Source organism: Furipterus horrens, unplaced genomic scaffold (assembly GCF_987537825.1).
Source record: "Furipterus horrens unplaced genomic scaffold, mFurHor1.1.pri manual_scaffold_4, whole genome shotgun sequence".
Classification (NCBI taxonomy): Eukaryota; Metazoa; Chordata; class Mammalia; order Chiroptera; family Furipteridae; genus Furipterus; species Furipterus horrens.
This window is the reverse complement of record NW_028327174.1, coordinates 86,933,779-86,956,787: the sequence shown is the minus strand read 5'-3', so window position 1 is coordinate 86,956,787 and position 23,009 is coordinate 86,933,779. Positions and strand designations below refer to the sequence as shown.

At 37.7% G+C, this 23,009-nt stretch overlaps 1 protein-coding gene and 1 pseudogene across 1 annotated transcript in view; both read right to left on the bottom strand.

The window, feature by feature from the left end:
- The window catches only part of ZMYM2 (zinc finger MYM-type containing 2), a 147,231-nt gene that overhangs the window by 92,797 nt on the left and 31,425 nt on the right, over nucleotides 1-23,009 (bottom strand). The window contains exons 4-7 of the mRNA XM_090273724.1: nucleotides 18,641-19,500; nucleotides 13,695-13,980; nucleotides 12,353-12,518; nucleotides 11,146-11,358 (exon numbers count right to left, since the gene is read on the bottom strand). Of these exons, the coding sequence (XP_090129850.1) occupies nucleotides 11,146-11,358; nucleotides 12,353-12,518; nucleotides 13,695-13,980; nucleotides 18,641-19,500 (1,525 nt within the window). The remainder of the gene's footprint in view (nucleotides 1-11,145; nucleotides 11,359-12,352; nucleotides 12,519-13,694; nucleotides 13,981-18,640; nucleotides 19,501-23,009) is intronic.
- Nucleotides 22,563-22,925, bottom strand: LOC150012364 (large ribosomal subunit protein eL34 pseudogene; annotated as a pseudogene).

The following is a 23,009-nucleotide window of genomic DNA, read 5'->3' as shown; positions in this document are numbered from 1 at the left end:
TTAATTATAGCAAATATAGCATACTAACGGAAGGTATAAATAAAAGGGGAATCTAGTGGGAGGGAGGACTATTACATGAAACTTCTTTACCATCTCAATTTTTCTGTAATACTAAAACTCTTCTAAAAGAGTTAAGCATTAGTAAAAAATAACTAACAAAATCTTTATTAAAAAAACCACAATGGAGGGAGAAGATGGTGGAGGAGTGAGGGGAGGCTGCGCTTTCAGGCTCCCGAGACCTGTCTGCAGTTTGAGCTAACTGCAGAGAGAACATCTCAGTGAGCAGCTGGACACTGGCAGGAGTCGAGCCATGGCACTGCTGGATTAGAGAAAATTCATCTGGGAACAACCTGTTTAGTGAGGATAGCGGAGGAAAAGGGGACGAAACGGGATTGCTGACTGGGAGTGCTGCCGGAGCTGCGGCTGGAAGTAAACAAAGGCTTTTTGGCTCCCACAGGCTATCCCAAAGAGGAGTTGGGAGGAAAGCGGATCTCTGCTCGCTGGCAGAGACCAGACTCGACCAAGTGGCATTGGCGCTGAAGGACAGGAGACAGCGTGCTGCCGGGCAAGTGAGAACATAATTCTCCTTTATATTTTTCTCTAGTGGACGGTGGAGAGGGGAGGAAAGTTTGGGGGTGGTAGGCCGTTCTTGATGAGCTCAGGTGCAGAGGCGCGCTCATCTACTCCCCAACCCTACCCTTGGGTCGCGGGGGCGCACATAGGGAAGTGCTCTCATTCACTAGCCCAGGTGCACGGGGCCGTGAGTGCGGGTGCCCCTCGGACACTTCCCAACAGACATAAGATCAGTACCCCAACGGGCACAGGGAGGGCCCACTGAACACGCAGAGGACCGTGCGCAGACATCCCTAGCCAGCTCCAGTGGGCGCCGGGCCCCAGGCCAGAAAGCAAACCACTAGCTCAGGCTCTGTTCATGCCCAACCAGACGGGTGAGGGAAGGCGGGCAGCTGCGGCGCCGGAACAGCGGGCAGCAGCGACTCACAGACACGCTCACTTCTACTGTGCACAAGTGTCCGGGGCCCCGCTCTAAGAGGCGAGAGACCAACTCCCAGAGCTCGGCTCAGCTGGACTAAGGGCACGGCACGCGAGCATGAAAACACCTCAGCTCAGCAACAATAGGCGCCAATCACGGGGCAAGCTCTTGGGCCGCCCCGGCCGTGCAGGGGCGCGCTCGCAAGGACACCTCAGCTGGCTCCAGCGGGCAGCAAGGGAGCGTGCCGTGCTGGCAACCGCAGGCGCACACCACTGCTGCAAGAAACAAGAACCTCTGAACCGCCACACTAGACCAGCTGCGGACTCAGAAAAAAAAGACGACACACCAAGGCTGAACTGAGTAAAAACATTCCTTTTTTGTTTTTTTCTTTTTTTTTCTCTTTTTCTTTTCTCTCTTCTTTCTTTCTTTCTTTTCTTTCTTGTTTTTTCTTGTTTTTTTCTTTTTTATTTCTTCTTTCTTTCTTTCTTATTTCTTTTCTTTTCTCTCTCTCTTTCTTTCTTTTTTTTCTTGTTGTTGTTGGGTTTTTTTTTTTTCCCCTTCCAAAAAAAGAAAGGACAGAGGTGGAGAGGAGAGGAGGGGAAGAAAAAAGGAAAAGAAAAACAAACTATATCTCTAATGTGTTGCATATAACCTCTCCTTCTCATCCTTTCTCTTTAATCGTTGTTTATTTGTTTGTATGTCTAGTTTAGCCCCCCTATCACTCCAAATAATAGAATATAGTTACTATATAAACCCAATACAATATAATCCCACTTTCTTACTATATTCTGCATTATTCCATCCTTCTCTTCTATTTTTATTAACATACAATGTAAATATTACCTACTGGCTTCCATAGTCTCAACTATTATTAATCAATCACCCCCTCTATCAAAAATTATATTTTTCCTCCATAAAAACAACTCTTATCTACTCTTCTTATACTACAAAAGCTTTAATCTCTTTACATTTATATTAATACGGGCTCAGTGGCTGACGATAGCGGGGTAGAGGGTGGGGGATATTTTTTCAGGGTGTGAGTCTCCTGCCTGGGCTGTGTGTTTATGTTTTTAATAGCATCTCCACAAAAGAACTCAAGACAAAGTGGATAGAGTGACTCTCAATCAACTAGCCAGAAGGAAGCTCCTACCAAAGAACATATGAAATATAACCAGACAACATAAACAAACAATGTAAAGGGTAACCCAAGAACATCAGGCTCATGAGATCAAAGAGACTGCACCACTGAAACCCCCAGGTCTCCCATAAAGAATCTCACACCACAAAAAAGGGAAGTCAAAGCAGACCATCTCCCCCAAAAAAACAATAAATAAAAACAAAAAAGAAGAATCCAACATGGTAAGACACAAAAATAACCTCTCAATGAAAAGAAAAGAGGAATCCTGAGAAAGAGAGATAGATGAAATAGACATAGCCCAAATGTCAGACATGGCATTCAAAACAATGGTGGTAAAGAAGCTCAATATAATAGACATCCCTAAAAACAACTATAACAACCTCCAAGGAAGTTACCAGCTGCTCCAAGAAAATTACAGGGAACTTGCAGAGAACTACACCAGCATAAAAAAAAAGACATAGAAACTGTTAACAAGAACCAGGAAGAATTGAAGAATTGAATCTCTGAACTGAAAAACACAGCAGAATCAGTCAAAAGAAGACTAAAAGAAGCAGAGGATCGGATTAGTGAGTTAGAAGATAATGTAGAGAAAAACTCCCAGACAATACAGCAAAATGAAAAAAGACTGAAATCTATGAACAAGATGTAAGGGAATTACAGGATAGCAGAGAAGTAATAATATCAGGATCATCGGAATTAGAGAGGGAGAAGAAAAGGAGCATGGAATTGAAAAACTGATAGGAGAAATAGTGACAGAAAATTTTCCAAACCTGATGAGAGAAAAAGTTATACAAGTTCAGGAACCACAGAGAGTTCCAATGGAACCCACAAAAACCCACTCCAAGGCACATCATAATTAAAATGGCAAAATTTCAAGACAAAGAGAGAATCCTAAAAGCAGCAAGAAAAAAACAGCAAATAACATACAAGGGAGCTCCAATAAGGCTATCAGATGATTTCTCAACAGAAACATTACAAGCCAGAAGGGAATGGTCAAAAATATTTCAAGCAATGAAAAACAAAGGCCTACAACCAAGAATACTCTACCCAGCAAGGCTCTCATTCAAAGTAGAAGGTGAAATAAGGAGTTTCTCAGACAAAGGAAGACTAAAAGAATACATCTCCACCAAACCAGCAATGCAAGAGATGCTAAAGGGAGTGTTCTAAGAAAAAAGAAGAAGAAAAAAAAAAAAAGAAAGGAGAGAAACAGACGTACAAAGGGAAATGAATAAATACACGTCAATAATAACCTTAAATGTAAATGGCTTAAATGCTCCAATTAAAAGACATAGGGTAACGGAATGGATAAGAAAACAGGACCCACATATTTGCTGTCTACAAGAAACACACTTCAAAACAAAAGATTTACATAGACTGAAAGTAAAGGGATATAAAAAAATATTCCAAGCCAACGGACCTGAAAAAAAAGCCGGGGTAGCAGTCCTCATATCAGACAAAACAGATTTCAAAGCAAAGGTAATAAAAAGAGACAAAGAAGGACATTTCATAATACTTAAAGGAACAATCCATCAAGAAGATATGACATTGATAAACATATATGCACCCAACATAGGAGCACGCAAATACATAAAGCAAATACTAGAAGACCACAAGAAGGATATCAACAACAACACACTCATAGTAGGGAACTTAAACACTCCATTATCAACAACAGACAGGTCATCAAAGCAAAGAAACACCAAGGATATACAGGCATTGAATAACACACTAAACCACATGGACCTAACTGATATATATAGAACTTTCTACCGCAAAGAAGCAAAATATACATTCTTTTAAAATGCACATGGGACATTTTCAAAAATAGACCACATGATAGAATACAAAGCAAGCCTCAACAAATTCAAGAAAATGAAATTACATCAAGCATCTTTTCAGACCACAATGCCTTGAAACTAAAAATCAACCTCAGGGAAAAAAATTAAAGACACCCACACTCATGGAGATTGAATAACATGCTATTAAATAATGAATGGGTTAACAAAGACATCAAAAAAGAAATCAAGAAATTTCTAGAAACTAATGATAATGAGCACACAACAGCCCAAAACCTGTGGAACACAGCAAAAGCAGTTCTGAGAGGGAAGTTCATAGCAATACACCCTTATCTGAAAAGGATAGAAGAATCTCAAATAAAAATCCTAACCATAAAGCTACAAGAACTAGAACAACAACAACAAACAAAGCCTAGGGCAAGAAGAAGGAATGAAATCATCAAGATCAGAGCAGAACTAAATGACATAGAGACTAAACAAACAATCCAAAAGATCAACAAAACTAGGAGCTGGTTCTTCGAAAAAATAAACAAAATCGACAAGCCTCTAGCCAATCTAATCAAGAAAAAAAGAGAGAGACCCCAAATTAACAAAATCAGAAATGAAAGAGGAGAAATCACGACGGATACCTTAGAAATACAAAAAATTATAAGAAATTACTACAAACAACTATATGGCAAGAAATTTGACAACCTAGTAGAAATGGACAGATTTCTAGAAATATATAACCTTCCAAAACTGAATCAAGAAGAAGTAGAAAGTCTCAACAGACCAATAACAAAGAAGGAAATTGAAACAGTAATCCAAAATCTCCCTGCACACAAAAGCCCTGGACCGGATGGCTTCACAGGCGAATTTTACAAAACATTTAGGGAAGAACTAACTCCTACCCTCCTCAAACTATTCCAGAAAATCCAAGAAGAGGGAAAAATCCCAAACTCTTTCTATGAAGCCAGTATTACCCTAATCCCAAAACAAGGTCAGGACACAGCAAAGAAAGAAAACTACAGGCCAATATCACTGATGAACATAGATGCTAAAATCCTCAATAAAATTTTGACAAACAGGATCCAGCAATACATCAAAAAGATCATGCACCATGATCAAGTGGGATTCATCCCAGGGATGCAAGGATGGTTTAATATTCGCAAATCAATAAATATAATACATCACCTAAACAAAATGAAAGACAAAAATCACATGATCATATCTATAGATGCAGAAAAAGCATTTGATAAAGTACAACACCCATTTATGTTGAAAACACTCAGCAAAATGGGAATAGAGGGAGCATACCTTAAGATCATTAAGGCTATATATGAGAAGCCTGAAGCTAACATCATACTCAATGGACAAAAACTGAAAGCATTCCCCCTGAAATGAGGAACTAGACAAGGCTGTCCACTCTCCCCACTTCTATTCAACATAGTGTTGGAAGTCCTAGCCACAGATATCAGACAAGACAAAGAAATAAAAGGCATCCAAATTGGGAAAGAAGTAGTAAAACTATCACTATTTGCAGACGACATGATAGTATACCTAGAAAACCCTATAAACTCCACTAAAAGACTACTTGATATAATAAGTGAATTTGGCAAAATAACAGGGTACAAAATAAATATACAGAAATCTAAGGCATTTCTGTACACCAACAATAAAATTTCAGAGACAGAAGCAAAAAAGAAAATACGACTTACTATAGCAATAAGAAAAATAAAGTACCTAGGAGCAAACTTAACCAAAGAGATAAAAGACCTGTACACTGAAAATTATGCAACATTGAAGCAAGAAATTAAGGTAGATACAAATAAATGGAGGCAAATACCATGTTCTTGGATGGGAAGAATCAACATCATCAAAATGGCCATACTACCCAAAGCATTTTACAAATTCAATGCAATCTCTATTACAATACCAATGACATATTTCACTGACCTAGAACAAATCCTCCAAAAATTGATATGGAACCAAAAAAGCCCCCGAATAGCAAAAGCAATCTTAAAACAGAAAAACACAGCAGGAGGAATCACGATACCAGACATCAAACAATACTACAAAGCCACTGTGATAAAAACAGTCTGATACTGGCAAACGAACAGACATATAGATCAGTGGAACCGAACTGAAAACCCAGAAATAAACCCAGGCCTCTATGGTCAACTAATCTTTGATAAAGGATGAAGGAACATAAAATGGAGTGAGAAGAGCTTCTTTAACAAATGGTGCTGGAAGAACTGGACAGGGACGTGCAAAAAAATGAAACTAGACCACCTACTTACACCACACACGAGAATAAACTCAAGATGGATTAAAGACTTAAATGTAAGCCATGATACCATAAAAGTCCTAGAGGAAAACATAGGCAGGAAAATTTCAGATATCACACGTAACAATATCTTCACGGATACATCTCCCAAGGCAAGAGAAATAAAGGGAAAAATAAACAAATGGGACTACATCAAACTAAAAAGTTTCTGCTCATCAAAAGAAAACATCAGCAAGATGAAAAGGAAACCAACCATATGGGAAAACATATTTGCCAATGATATCACAGACAGGGGACTGATCTCCAAAATATATAAAGAGCTTATAATACTCAACATCAAGGAAACAAACAACCCAATTAAAAAATGGGCAAATGACCTGAACAAACACTTCTCTGAAGAGGACATACAGAAGGTCCATAGACACATGAAAAAATGCTCAACATCATTAGCCATCAGAGAGATGCAAATAAAAACCACAATGAGATACCACCTCACACCAGTCAGAATGGCCATCATCAACAAATTAACAAACAACAAGTGCTGGCGAGGATGTGGAGAAACAGGAACCCTACTGCACTGTTGGTGGGAATGCAGACTGGTGCACCCACTATGGAAAACAGTATGGAATTACCTCAAAAGATTAAAAATGGAACTGCCTTTTGAACCAGCGACTCCACTGCTAGGATTATACCCGAAGAATCTTGAAACACCAATTCAAAAGAACTTATGCACCCCTATGGTCATTGCAGCACTGTTTACAATAGCTAAGTGCTGGAAACAACCTAAATGCCCATCTGTAGATGAGTGGATCAAAGAACTGTGGTACATTTACACAATGGAATACTATGTAGCAGAAAGAAAGAAGGAACTCCTGCCATTTGCAACAACATGGATGGAACTAGAGAGAATTATGCTTAGTGAAATAAGCCAGGCAAAGAAAGAAAAATACCATATGATATCACCTAATACAGGAAACTAAAGAACAACACAAACAAACAAACTAAATAGAACAAAGAGAAGAATAGTAGTCAATAGGGGGGAGGGGAGTGGGAGAGAAGGGGGATAAGTAAGGGAAGGGTTTAGTCAAAGAACGTGTATAAATGACTCATGGACATGGACAACGGGGAGGGATATGATTGCGGGAGAGGGGGTGGGTTGGGTGGGAGAGAGAAATGGGGTAAATGGGACAACTGTAATTGAAAAACCAAAAAGAAAAAAAAAATTTATATCCTTAAAAAAAAAAAACCACAATGAATGGGACCAATGGCAGAATGGAGAAGACAGGGAAGAATCAGTGAGGGAAAAAGAGAAATTATCCAATCTAAACAATGAAAGTGAACAGATTTGGAGGAAACAAAATTTTTTTAATGGAGCATCAGTGATCAGTAGGACTATACCAAATGATGTAACTTTCAAGGAAAAAGAAGAGAGGACTGAAAAAATATTCAAAGAAATGTCTGAAAATGTTGCCAATTAGGCAAAAGACAGTAAACCCACAGATAAAAGAGGCTGAGCAAACCCTATAAAGAATAAATCAAAACCCATCACAGTCAAATTTCCTTAAAAATCTGAATAAAATTTTGAATTAAATTAAAGCCCAATGTTTTCTTGTATGTGATTAACCACAGTTCTTGGGATGTGAGGGAATCCACCATAATTTGTAGCATTTACCATGAAAATACTCGCATTATGGCTAATTTCAGGCAACCAACACAAAACTGAACGTGAACTTGAGAAAAATTGCACAGAAGCACATCATTACATATATTTCCATCATACAAATACAGGAGTCAGAAATAACCTTAAGAGCACAGATAATAGGGACTTCCAGCCAAGATGGAGGTGTAGACAGACACGCTGCGTCTCCCTCCACAACTAAGAAGGAATGAAACTACCTTAAAACAAGAAACAACCAGAAGTTCCAGAAAATCAAACCACATGGCAGTCCAGCAAACAAAGATATAAAGAAATACTCATCCAGACAGGTAGGAGGGGCGGAGCCAGAGTGGAGAGAATGAGGTGTGGTGGTGGCAGTGGCAGGTCAGCAGAAAGCGCAGTCACACATTTTAAAAAGTAAGGAGGCACATCTGGGGAGCGCTCCCAGCTTCTCAACAGATCTCACAGCTCATGGTCCCAGCACTGGGGAAAATCAAGCCTCATTGCTTCTGACTGTGCAGACCAGTGGGGGTTGGGGAAGAGTCAGAAACTGCTGGTCTCTCAGCAGACTCTGTAGACCCATCCACTCTGGGAATGACAGCCAGGGCAGCAGCTAGAGGGGCGCCAGTCCGGTGCGGAAGTGGGAGAGGTGCCTGGAAAAGGGGCAAGTGCTGGGCAAGCGGCATTGTTAGCTCTCGGACCCCTTCCCCACATATAGCACCACAACGTTGTGAAACAGGTCACCCTGCACTGACGAATCCCTAAGGCTCTGCCCCTTACAACGTAACAAGAGCGACAGCTCTACCTGGGAACGGAGGCAAACAAACACAGCAGCCTGTAAGAATGAGGAGACAGAGAAGTATGGCCAAAAAGGGGGAACGGATCAAGGTTCCAATGGGAGAACTAAGTGATGAGGAGATAACCAACCTCATAGATGAGGAGGCAGACAACCTAACAGATGCAAAATTCAAAACACTGGTGATAGAGATGCTCACAGGCTTGACAGATATGCTTGATTGAGTATGTATGGCAAACGCATAAGAGAGGAAGTGTAGGCTATGCTAAGTGAAACGAAGGAGAATCAACACAAAACCAAAGGTGAAGGGAAGGAAACTGGGGTTCAAATCAATGATTTGGAACATAAGGAAGAAAAAAAGTCAACCAGTGCAGAATGAGGAAGCAAGAATTGAAAAAACTGAGGAAAACATCCCAAATTATCAGAAGGAGATGGACATAAAGGTCTGGGAAGCACGGAGAGTCCCGGGTGAGCTGAACCGAGAGGGGACCACACCAGGACACATCATGATTAAGATGCCAAAGGTGAAAGATAAGAGAGTCCTGGGGACAGCAAGAGAGAGGCACAGAGTTGCCTACAGGGGTGCCTATAGTACTATCAGCTGATTTCTCACAGGACACTTTGTAGGCAGGAAGGGACTGGCAAGTAGTATTCAATGTGATGAAAGGCAACCTGCAGCCAGGATTACTCTATCCAGTACTGCTATCATCTGTAATGGAAGGACAGATGAAGTGCTTCCCAGACAAGGTAAAGCTAAAGGAGTTCATCATCACCAAGCCATTATTATATGAAATGTCAAAGGGACTTACTGAAGAAAAAGAAGATCAAAACTAGGAACACTAAAATAACAACAAACTCACAGCTATCAACAACTGAATCTAAAAAATAAAAACAAAATCCAACTAAGCAAACCAGAATAGGAACAGAATCATAGTATGGGGATCATTTGGAGGGTTATCAGCTGGTAGGCAGGAGAGGGAGAAATGGGGATATGGTGCAGGGATTAAGAAGCATAATTAGTTGGTACAAAATAAGAGGGAAGTTAAGAATAATATAGGAAAGGGTGAAGCCAACGAACTCATATGCAGGACCCATGGACATGAACTAAAGGGGGTGGAATTGCTGGAAGGAAGGAGGGTACTGGGCAGAGGGGAGCAAAGGGGAAAAAAACTGGAACTACTGTAATAACATAATCAATAAAATATACTTTAAAAAAAAAGAGCACAGATAATAAATTTAATAATCAGGAAGTGTTAAAGTTTAGGTATTTACTTCCTTTTTTCCCAATAATATAACGGTGTCAACTGTGTTCCCCCAAACTCCTACCTTGGAGCCTAACCCCTAGTCAAACTACATATTAAATAGGGTCTTTAGGGAGGCATTACTTAAGCTATCTACAATCTTAGAAGAATGACCTCATCAAAAACCAACAGGGAAAAATACCTTATCTTTTACTTCTAGCCCCCAGAATTGTAAGAAAATTAGTCTCTGCTGTTTGAGCCCTCCAGTCTTTGGTATGTGGTTATGACAGCCCTAGCAGACTAATACAAATACAATGTATCCATAAGTTTCTATAACATAATTCTTAGTAATAGGTGTTTTTAACAATTGGCTCACAAAATTTGTGAAAATTTAACTGTGCAGCCATAAAAAGGAAGGCAGTCTACATATGCTGATATGGAATGATTTCCAAAATATACTGTAAAGTGAAGATTGGAAGGTACAGTACAGTATATATACTGTATTCTGCCCTTTGGATAGAAATAAAGAGAAACTGAGAATGAATTATGTATTTCCGTAATTCTTCATACAGAATAAAAACCATAAAATAGTAAGAATTGAACACTGATATCTATAAAGAATGAATAGGACCCTGGCTGGAGTGACTCAGTGGATTGAGTGCAAGCTGCAAACCAAAAGGTCACCGGTTCAATTCCGTCAGGGCACATGCCTGTGTTGTGGGCCAGGTCCCTCCCTCTCTTTCTAAATATATAAATAAAATCTTTAACAACAACAACAAAAAGAATGACTAGGAACTAAGAGAAGACAGAATTGGGAGCTGGATTTTGCTGAGTATATCTTTTTATGTACATTTTGCTTTTGAACCATGTGTATAAATTTTTTTAAAAAACTAAACCAAAGAGATCTTAAAATCAAAATTAACCTTAAAACTAAAAAATAAATGAGATAATCAGTCCTAAGCTAAGCTTTAAGAATTTGAAAAATCGTATTTGCAAGCCCTCTAATAACCCAAAAAAGAAAATTCAAAAGAGGAATCATTCTGGTATCATTTACCTTTTCATGTAAAAAGCACAAGTTTATATGCAATAATCTGCATAGTATTCATCTGAGATAGTTCACTTCCAAGATGTGAAGACAATAATGGAATCAAATGAGACTCCAAGATAAATTTGGTTAATAAATGCTGTTAGAATAAAATAATTAGAGCCATTTACAACACATTTAGAAGAATGCCTGGTTTTAATCAGATCATGAATTACCTGTTTATATTCACTGACACAACTTTGGCAGCAAAATCTTTTCTGCTGACCATCAATCACCAGTACGTTGTTTCCAGCACCTTTGCTGGGCAGGTACTCTCCACATTGTTCACAGCAATTCATTATCAGACCATTGGCCATTCTGTATCTGTTAAAGCAGTGGTCACTGCACAGCTTATGAGTCATATTTTTAAAGCTAACTTCATGGCGAATCTAAAAGAAAAACAAACAAAATTTTAAAAAACAAATGAGTATAACAGATAGCCAAATAACAAGGTACTCCATCAGAAAAATAAAATACCTCAGTAATTTTTATGTGTGTGTGTGGAAAGCTTATGGAAAAAGAAAGACAAACTATACTCCCGTTATTCCTTGAATCATTTTTATACACACAAGGAATACATGTATGATGCAGGGAGGACCACCAGTGACATAATTACAAACTTCTCTAGAGGTATCTAAAAATAGAAAACAACCCAGTTTGGTTACTGTTAGCATAACAAAACTTCTAAAATATAGAGTCTGGAAATCTTTAAAGAAACAGGAACTATAAAAGTTCACTGCTTTAAAAGAGGGAGGAAAAAGAACCAATATTATACATTATTCACATGAGGTATGTTCACACAGGTTTTTTTTTAATCAAATGCAAACATTTTAATACTATTTTAACAACGTAAAGTTACCAAAAAATACTCCCTCCACTTATTCTATTTTTTTCTTTCTTATCCTCACCCAAGGACATTTCTTCATTGCCTTTTAGAGGAAAGGAGAGATATAAACATGGATGTGAGAGAGAAGCATGGATTGGTTGCCTCCTATACATGCCCAGAATGGGAATCATATGCCCCTAAACCAGGGACCGTCATACCTGAAGGAGGGACCAAACCCGCAATCTTTCAGTGACAGCACAATGCTCCAGCCAACTGAGCCACACTGGCTAGGGCTACTGTTCTACTTCTTAAGCAGGATTATTGTCTTACTACTTATGAATCATTGTACTGGCTTAAATGCTGTGGTTTTGTCTATGAATGCTCCCAACCTCAGGAAAAAAGTCAATTCATATTATATTTTAGTTTTTCCTAAAGCATTCTCAAATCAATTTTATATATCCTCACTTTTAAATATACACTGATAAAAGAGTATAATTGTTAAATAAAGTTTAAAATATTTCCATTAGAACTAAGTGATAAAACACAAAAATACAAACCTCTGTTAGTTTACCACAAATTGTACATCTTGATTTATTTAGAGCTCCTTTAGTAGGATTTTGTTTGTCTTCATAGAGAGACAGACAAGACGTACTACAAAATTCCTGGAAGGACTCACTTGAGTCCACTTGAGCAACAATGGTTCCTTTCATTGTAGTTATATCTCTGAAAATAAGAAGAGCAACTTAAAGTAAAATTCTATTTTAAAAAATAATCAAACAGTAGTAACTGACATTTTAAATTTCTATAGAAACAAAATTATTTTATAATCTAAATCCTTGCCACTACCTAATTTGTCCTTCAACTCCTTAACAAGGCTTTCAGATATTGGTAACACTTTAAAACACACAATGGCTATTATCATTTATATATAGTTTAATGTCAAGGCCCAATTTACTGGGATATAAATTTACAATACTTATTCAATTTCCCTTCCTTGAGTAAGTAGGAAGCATGAGATATCTAGGGAGCATGACAAAAATAACCCTACCTACCATTCTACACAGCTCTCTAACTACAATTAGAAATGTTAGGAAATGACATTACTAATAACCTTTGAAGTTTACCTTTAAGTCTCAATTTTGAGATCCTACATTACAGCATGTAAGTCAACTATGTTAAAGCAATCTAAAATTGTGTATAATAATTGTTCCAATATTTGACTTTATTAAACTCATACAGAGCACCAGGATCTTTCTAAAGGTCTAAGATCAAAAATAGCTTCACAAACTTGGGTTGCTCCAAGAGATGGTACAAGAAAATCCACCTGGTTTGACCTTGCACATAATATACCATATCCCACTTTAACCAGTGAAGCCAGACCTAAAAATTGGCAGAAGAAAGCATCCTATCTCTCCAAGGCTGTAAAAAAAATGATATCTGAGTCTCGAAACACTGAGTATTCCAATGACTTAATATTCAACACACACATAAACAAATAAAATCCAAAGACTTGCCCATTAATATCTTAATATGAAGACAGTATAAAATGACCTGTTTTTATACAGAACTAACTATATATAAACTGCTTAACAATTTTATCTAATAATATAAATATGTATTTTTACAAATTCAAGGAGTCAGATGGAGATTACAGACAAAATTAATTACAAGTTCAACCTCAAAGCCTATCCAAATAAAAAGTCTTTTAATCATAAGTCATCTGGGCTTCATAGAGAACCCTCCAAGGTCGTTACACATTTCATTTCGGCTTTAAGATTCAATCAACTTGCTTACCAATTTTTAAAACACAATAACTCATCTTTAAGACTAAAAATTTTCCTAAAATTTTATACCACCAATATTCAACCATATGGAATTATGTTGAAAAGTAAACCTTACTTTTTACACATAACACAGAGTTTCTTTGGAGCAGGCTTATGAGAGAAGGAGGAGAGGCAAGTCGTAGAACAAAAGAGGTGAGCAGATCCTTTTCGTTGATAAGCTGTCTGTCCCTTTTGTAAAGGTTTTTTGCAGTTTGCACAAGTGACTTTAACTGGTTTAGTGGGTTGCTGTTGGTTAGAAGGCTGGAAAATCTGTTTAGGAAGCGAGGCCACTGGTGATAAAGAATCCACCCCCGGCTGTTTCTGATTTCGAGGAAATGAAGCTGATTGAGAAATCCAAGAATCTTAAAAACAAAATGCACATGAAAGAGTAATGAAACAAGTATTTTCACACATTGAAATTTATATCAGGAGAAACTGTTTTAACTTCCCACTTTGTACAAGTTTAAGACATTAACACAGTATCAGCACAGCAGAGAGATAAAGGACACACGTTTCAGAATAAGAATGGCTCCTTGACATTCGGACTCCATCACTTCCTAGACCTGAAAGTTACTAAAACTCTGTGCCTAACTCTTCTCTAAACTGGAAATAGTACCAAACATCATATGAATGCTAAACATTAAATGACATAATACATGTAATAAGCCAGTGACTAGCATATAGTAAGCACTAAATATTAGCCTTTAGTTATTAAACAGGAAGAATTTGTAGAATATTACTTTAAGCAAGAAACATACACCAACATAAAAGTATAATAAAATCCTGACCAACCAGAATCTTTGACAAATATAATACAGATCTGTTAAAGTTTATATACAATTATATTCCAATCATATTTTTAAGAACAAGTTTTTCATATATACATTCAGTCCCATGGTCTCTAATTATACCATGTAATAGCAAAGAAATTAGTGTTACACAGAAATGACATTAAGCCAATGTATAGTAACCAATCTAACACATTGCTCTACCACTGGCATCAGTCTGAGCACAGCACAGAACTGAAGGCAAGTGTCGCATAAACACTGGAGTCCAGTTATCATCCGTCTTTCTTTAATAGTGAGCTGCACTGGTACTTAGCTGCAGTCTCCAGCTTACTGCATAGTAATACTACTGCAGACCTCTCATTACACTACCAAAAACATAATCTTTTTTCCTCTACAAAACTCTTTAGGCTGCTACTTCTAATTTCTACTATTTGGATATCTTATCATTTTTTTTCTTTCTAGTTTCTTCTGAATTTTAAACTTCCATACATAAAAAACTGCCCTTCTATATGATAAACCATAATTTTCCTTCCGCAGTAAGTACAAACATTATATCCAGAGCTCAGAAAAACTTCTTTACAAAAATTTGAAGAAAGCAGTTTTCTAGTTCTGACCAGTCCTCAACCTGATGTTTTCAACAGGTTACATATACTGCTATTTAAATTTTACTGTATTTCACAATCCCCTCAACCAAAAAAATATAAACTTTATACAAAGAATAGATAAGAATGCACTCTGGACTCCTGTTATCCTGTTATCATCATCAGGGTTAACTGCACAGTTTTAAAAGTGGGTAACAATACAAAAGACAAAGAAAGTAAATAACTGAAAAGAACAGACAATTTTACCTCTGAGAGGCCTCAATCAAAAACTATGTTTGAACATATGCCAGAAGAAATAGCTTTTTGCAACACAAATACTGGCTCTTATGATTTTCAATTCTGTAGGCAGATCAAAGGCATTTACAAGGTCTGTCCAGAAAAAGTCCAACCATTGTTAATATAGCAAGAACAGTTTGCATGACATCGATGTAACCTGGCAACCAAGGCTGAAATGCACATGCATGAACAATGAAGGCTTCACTGTACTAGTCAGTGAAGGCAGTAGACGCCACTGAGTAAGCAAGTGTACTGTGTGGCTGTCACATTCAAAATGACTGAGAGAGTAAGCAATAAATCTGCATCAGATTTTGCATTAAGTTTGAACATTCCTCTGTGGAAAGAGATAATTCAGAAGGCCACAGCTATGGACAACTGGTGACTGGCAGTTTCATAACGACAACACACCCACTCATGCATCACTTCTCATACAGAAGTTTTTGGTGAAACATCAAATCACCCAGGTGACTCAGCGCCTCTATTGCCCAGATTTGGCACCCTGGAACATCTGGCTGTTCCCAAAACTAAAATCACCTTTGAAAGGGCAGAGATTTCAGACCATTGATGAGATTCAGGAAAATACAATGGGACAAGTGATGGCGACTGGGAGAACTGTGTGAAGTCCCAAGAGGACTGAGGCATCATTTTCCTATGTACAATGTTTCTTGTATCTTCTTCAATAAATGTCTATTTTTCATATTACATGGCTGGATACCTTCTGGACAGACCTCATATACTTAAAGGAACCTATTTAAACTTAAGGGCATCTATTAATTTGACTTTGAAAAAAATGGAGCTTTTATTTTTAATTTAGTTTTAGGCGCTGTATAAATAATGCAATGGCTCTGTTTATCCACATTCCAGCTCTCACATTTCCCCTACTTTCAAATTTTCACCTCCTTAACCCCAAATGACTTTTAGGAATAGAAGGGACTAATCATTTCATTAAGCCCTCTATTTTATACAAGGGACATCATGGAAGAGTAGTATAATGATTACAAGAGCCAGTACACAGAGCCAAGATTTTATAACTCTCTATTACAAATAAAAACAGCACATAAACACAAGAGCTAATTCATAAATGCAACAGCAGCAGGTATATCTCTTTAGTTTTTCTGATGAGTGCTTTACGTTCCCTTTAATTTGGGTAAATAGAAACACAACTCTTACAGTATGTCCCTTTCACCCAGTAATATTCCTAAATAAATTGTATCCCAGATACATTCATAAGAATATTCCTAAGTTACTTATGTAGTAAAACCTGGAACTGAGCTAATTAAAGATAATTAGAGAATTAACAAAATCAAACATACCTAACATGATCAGAAGTTCAAGATTTATTGCTAAGTATTTAAAGAAATAGGAGTTTGCAAAAAACTATACCTATACTATAATCTCAAAATAGAATTATAAATGTACTGTTCTCAATGGTGAGACAGAATGCTTTCTTTTTGATACTCTCATTTTTAATATACTTGTAAATTTTTTTAAAAGACAAAATAGCAATTTTAAAACTAATTCAAGAATTATCACTTCTTAAACTTTTATGTGAGCTGCCAGGTTACAATGAAAGATACTCTAACATACAGCTGGTAGTAGTATAAATTGGCAAGAACTTTCTGGAAGGCAATATGACAATATATTTTCACAACTTAATGCCCTACAAATATAAATACACACACACACACACAGAGGGAAAGGGTCTTCAAAGGCATGAAAAATTTTCAAAACTCAGTAATAAAAAAATTCTTTTCTTTAAAACTACTATTAACCACATATTTTACTAAACCAAAAATCTCTATGGGTACAGGAACAGTAATTAATATCCTTTGGCCCAGTCACTTCATTTCTGGGAATATCCTCTAAAGAAATAATCAGAAACTTGAACAAAGATGTTCATCACAGATCTACAATAGCAAATACGGTTAAAGTCAAATTCACAGCCATTCATTAGAAGCCATTAAAACTTTTTGTGTATAAATGTTATGTTATGAGAAAATACAATGTGGAAAAACCTGGAAACAAAATACTACAGAGCTGCATTTCAACAAAGTTAAAAAATACACAGGAAAAAGACTGAAAGACACCCATTTACAGCACGAATAAATTTAGTTAATAAGACTATAACACAGGGGCCGGGGAGGGCAATAAGGGAGAAAGGAGGGAAGGGTCTAGTCAAGGAATATCTATAAATGGCCATCGACATGGACAACAGCATGGGTCAGGGGAGAGCAACTGGGGGAAAATTGGGACAACTGTAAAAAAACAACAGTAAAAAAAGGGAAAAAGACTACAAAAGGGACATTTTCCTCAATTTTTAAAAAAGACTTTATTTATTTTTAGAAAGAGGGGAAGGGAGGGAGAAAGAGGAGAGTAACATCAACATGCAAGAGAAACATCAATTGGTTGCTTTTTGCAAATGCCCCAACTGGGGAGTGCACCAGCAACACAGGCACATGCCTTGACCGGGAATCGAACAGATGACCTTTCGCTTTGCAGGAAGATACTCAATCAACTGAGCCACGCTGTTCAAGGCTCCTTCACTTTTTAGTTATAGATTTTCCAAGCATTCTTTAATAATTAGTCATTACTCTTGTAACAAAAAAAATTAAATTACGGATAGCATTTCATAAAGCGTTCTACACTACCTAGGTTTTAATCGTTTCTTACTTTCTCCACAATTCCTGGGTTGATAAAGGTGAAAATGAGCTTAAAGTGATGAAAGAATAAGACAGACACAGAGAAAGAGACGGAGGCAGACACAAACTGGCTTGGGAGCAGATGAAAGAGATAGAGATATAGTCATGAGAAAGCTAGAATTCTTGTAATGTTTTCGAAGAGCAAAGCTGCCCACAGAAAGCATTTTCAACCTTCAAATATAAAAATATATAATAAAAAGCTAATACATAAAAATTAAAATCAGATAAGCAGTCACAATTAAAACACAGAGAAAGTAAAAATAAACTTAATTGCAATTATACCCTATGTATTGTTCCTTAAGTGTGTTATTTATCTTTTTGTTCTTTACACATTAAAACAATACAACTAAAAATATATTAGCAAAATGTACATGACAAATAACATGCCAAACTGTTAGAATTCAGTGGTGGTGAATACAAGGAATACTTTTTAATCCTTTAGATATGAATTTTTGATTAATTTTCTAATAATTGTAAAGAAATACTGTATAGTTTCACATCTCTTATTAGCTAAGACGTCAAACTTACAAGTTAATAGAATTAACATATCTTACATGAATAAACTAACCAAGGTGGCACAAGTTACTACAATGGAAAAAGCATCGGCCAAAGTTCCAATCATTTACATAGGTAGGTAGAACATCACTCACGGCTTACCAGGACTATGATGACTTGCAGATTCTCCGTTCTGAAATACATCGCCTGCCACACTCATTCTACCAGGATTAAAAGGTCCTACTCCAGTCTTGGTCTGTGAAGTTAAAGATGGGGTGTATGTTTGTACATTAACACCAAAATTACTTGACTGCAGTCCGTTAGAGACATCTCCCAAGTTCGTATTCTGCAGTGATGTTACATGTGTAATCATTAAGTTCATATCTCGCCCATCAGTATTTTCTAATTGGCCATCATTCACAGAGCTTACACCTGTTTCTAAGGTTGTAACATTAGCAATCTGAATTTCAGAGTCTGGTTCTGTGGTGATGCCACTATTACCCATTCCTGCATTTACCTTACTTCTTGAAAAACTTGAAGTAGAGAAATCCACATCATTGGTTCTGTTTTTAGTTTCAGGAGGTCTCCGGGGTTCAATAAAATTGGAAGAATTTTTCTCTTGCCCTTGATTTGTTTCCATGTCCTCTTCATCATCAATGACAATCGTCTCACTTATATTTCCCTTCTGAGAAACCAAGTCTTTTGAGGAAGGAAGAATTTTGGAATCATTTCCTTGTAATTCTTCATTTTTTGATGATGTAAATGTAATGGTTCTTTGATCAGTTACCACTGGTGCAGAAGGTAGGGGAGGTTGGACAGGTTCGATAAAAACAACATCATCGTCATCTTCCACTGATGAGTTTTGAAATTTATTAGGTCTAGAAACTAAAGGGTTAGGTGGACCACTGAATGAATTTCCAACGTTCGTAAGACTAGTTGCCATGGCCGTACTCCCTAATAAAACAGGAGTCTGATCAGTCAATTCTAATCCTCCCACTGAACCTGTATCCATGCCAAGGAACCTGTTAGGAAGACAGAAAAAAATGTCAGTACATGACACTGTATGCGTTACTCTTAATTGAAAGAATCTTTTTTAAGTACCTTTACTTTCGTTTTTATTCTAAATGAGAACAATTCTTATCTAATACCCAGGGAAAGTTTGATATCCTTTCTATGATCTTCTCTGATTCACTAACCATTCATGTGAACCTCTAGCAATATAAAGAGAAAAGTAATTATTTTATTTTCAACAATAATATTTCCACTTCCACCATCTCCTTTCAATCACACTATCCACCCTATAAACTAACACTAAAAACAGATATACCCTTGTAAACACATCTGAACAGGAAAATAACCAAAATCGGACAATAAAAACCCCTACTCTATGTATTTATCCATCTGTATTAAATAAAATGATATGGTCTAATCCCTAAATTCCCTTACCTCATCTTTTTTTAATTAAATTCCTTCTCATACTGCCTGCCCCCATGTAACTGTATGATTAAATCATTCTGGTCATCTGAAATCTTTCTTGACCCCACCCAAAAAGTTTAAATCCTTACCTGCCAGGCATTATGCAGTGTGCTTTACATCTATGTATAAATCTGAACAATTGTCCTCAAAGATATCAAATCCTAATCCCTGAAACCTGTAAATGTTACCTTATATTTTAAAAAGGGTCTTTGAAGATATGATTCAGGATTTAAAAATGAGATTGCCTGGGTGGGCCCTAAATGAAATTATAAGTGCCTTTATCAAAGACAGGCAAAGGGAGATTATCGTCGTCGTCGGCAGCCGTCCATCTCGAGAGACGATGGTGTAGCTTCTTAAGAGTCTATCTGCACCACCGAGAATGGTTGTGCAGTCCGACTCGGGAGTGACACAGTATCTGTCTCCTCCCGTGTTGAATCGACATCTTGCAATGACGCTGGAGTGTCCTCTCCAGTGAAGCTGAAGCTACAGAGCCTGGGCAAGGTGATATGGAGGGTCTGCTGTTGCCCATGCAGCAGACACCCCCTCTCTCTTCGCAACTGAAGGGTCCAAGGGAAAGACGGAGTCAATACAGCTTGGGTTCAGGTGCGCCGCAGGAGTTGCCGGTGTTGACTACAACGTCAAACCGCCTTAGGGACTCCGGCTCCGGATTTTCTGTCGGGGTTTACTCCCTTAGCCTTTCCCCAGAAGAGGTATGCCGCAAGGCAGCGGAGGTTTTTTGGAGTCAGAGTTTTCCTTCTCTGATGTGCCCTGACTGGAAGATCGAACCAGTGACACTTAGCTCCGACGCTCAATCCACTGAGCCAAACCAGCCAGGGCTAGAAGGGAGATTATAGGCACAAGAAAAGATAGTGTGACCACAGAGGCAGATTAGAGGAGACAGAGTGATGCAGCCAAGGAATGCTGGCAGTCACTAAAATGGAGAAGAGGCAAGGAGTGGATTCTCTCCTAGAGCCTCCCAAGGAAGGATTTGAACCCAGTGTCACAGATTTCTGACGTCTGACCACCAGAACTGTGAAAGACAAAATTTCTGTTGTTTTATGAATACTTGTGTACCCTCAAGTTTGTGATAATTTTCTACAACAGGTATAGGAAATAAACACGATCCACTTTTTAGTTACTTCTTCAAAACAACTCTTGATATAGCTATAAAATGTGTCCCATTTTAATAATTAAGAAATTGTGGTTTAGCCCTGGCCACTGTAGCTCAGTTGGTTGGAGCGTCATCCTGAAAACTGAAATGTTGCAGGTTCAATTCCCAGTCAGGGCATATGCCTGGATTGTGGGTTCAGTACCCAGTCAGGGAGTATATAAGAGGCAACTGATCAAATGTCTCTCCCTTCCTTCCCTCTCTTTAAAATCAATTAAGTATGCCCTCAAGTGAGGATTAAAAGAAAACTGTGGCTTAGAGATGTCAACTAGCATGCCCAAGCCACAAAGCTAGAATGCACACCCAGGTCTTCATAACTCAAAAGTTTCACATCTTCACTGCTCTGCTGTATTCAATTAATATTTTCTGAGTACCTAATATATATGCAGGGTTGTACTAAAGCCAAAGATACAGCAGAGAATTAATAGTAAAGAGCAAGAAAAGAAAGAAAATAAGTTCCTGAGCAAATGGAGAGGATAAGGTTATGGGTACAAATGGTAGAACTAATCCACAACATGAATCACCTTAATCTGAGAGACTAAACAGGGAGAAAAAACTAGAAGGGATTGGGGGGGGGGGGATGAAGGATGAATATAGATTGTACGTAATTTGTAGATAGGATGAAAGAGAATTGAAGTGGTTTATACAAGGCAGACTAATTTTTAAACAGTAGGTTATCTGAGAAGGTGAGGAAACAGTAGTAGTACAGGTCTTAAAGATCAGTTTAAAAGCCCCAGTGCCAGCTCTTACACCCTTTGCAATTCTTTCTCTAATAAAGCTACTTAGCCCAATAGCAGGGGGGGGGGGGGGGGGGGAGCAGGAGGGATATGGACTGGTTTAAGAACTCTTACTACCTCATATATATTGTCATTTGCTTATATTGCTATAAAGAGCCTCAGGAAGGATGACCTAATCAATATAATTATCACTTTGGCAGATGGGAGACAGGGAAAAAGAAATTGTTCACTGCCTATTTTGTTAGATTTTCTTAATTTTTGAACATGATTTCTCACTTACTTTTGAACTTAAATTTAAATTTTTTTAAAGAGTGATATGACAGCATGTTGATAAAAAGATAAGTACTTTACTTTGGTGAACAGGGAAGACCTCTTTGAGAGCAGGTGACATTTACACTGAAATATGAAATGACAAGAAAGACCCAACAGTGGAAAAACTAGAGGAAAGGCATTTCAGCTCCTGCTAAAAAAAAACCAAAAACTGAAACAAAAAAAAAAAAAAAACGCCTAAAGGAAATACAGTTGGTAAATTCAAGCAACAGAATCAAGGCCAATGTGGCTGGAACAAGGTAGGTGAAGAATAATACTATGAGATGAAATATAAAACACAGAGTAACAACGCACCATCAATTCATTTCCTTTTTTTTTTTTTAAACAGCACACACCTTTTAATTAATTTTATCACTCAAAAAAAGTTTCACTTTTATTCAGCTTTCTGACTCTGTGCTTGTGCCTTCAATACTTTCACAAGAATTTTCTGCTCCTCAATAAGAAAAGCACGCTTGATCCTGTCATGGACATATTTAGCACACATGGATCCACCATAGGCCCTGCTGACATGTTTTTTTTTGTTTTAGACAACCTCATTAGAACTTTAGGCCTCACAGCACGAACTCCGCAAAGTCAGCCTGGGCACATGCCACATGCTACATGCAGATTTTGGTGTTTTCCTGACCTTTTTGGTATAAAGGTAAATAATTCTACTGCCAGGGGTTCGGGACAGCCTGGTTTTGTTAGAGGCTGTATTGTAGGATACCTTGCAAAGGAATGTCAAATGCTGAACCATTGTGAATGCCTAACGACATCGTTCCCAGAAGAGGAATCAATTCATTTCTTAATTGCAGTCAACAAAGATATACAGAACACCTAA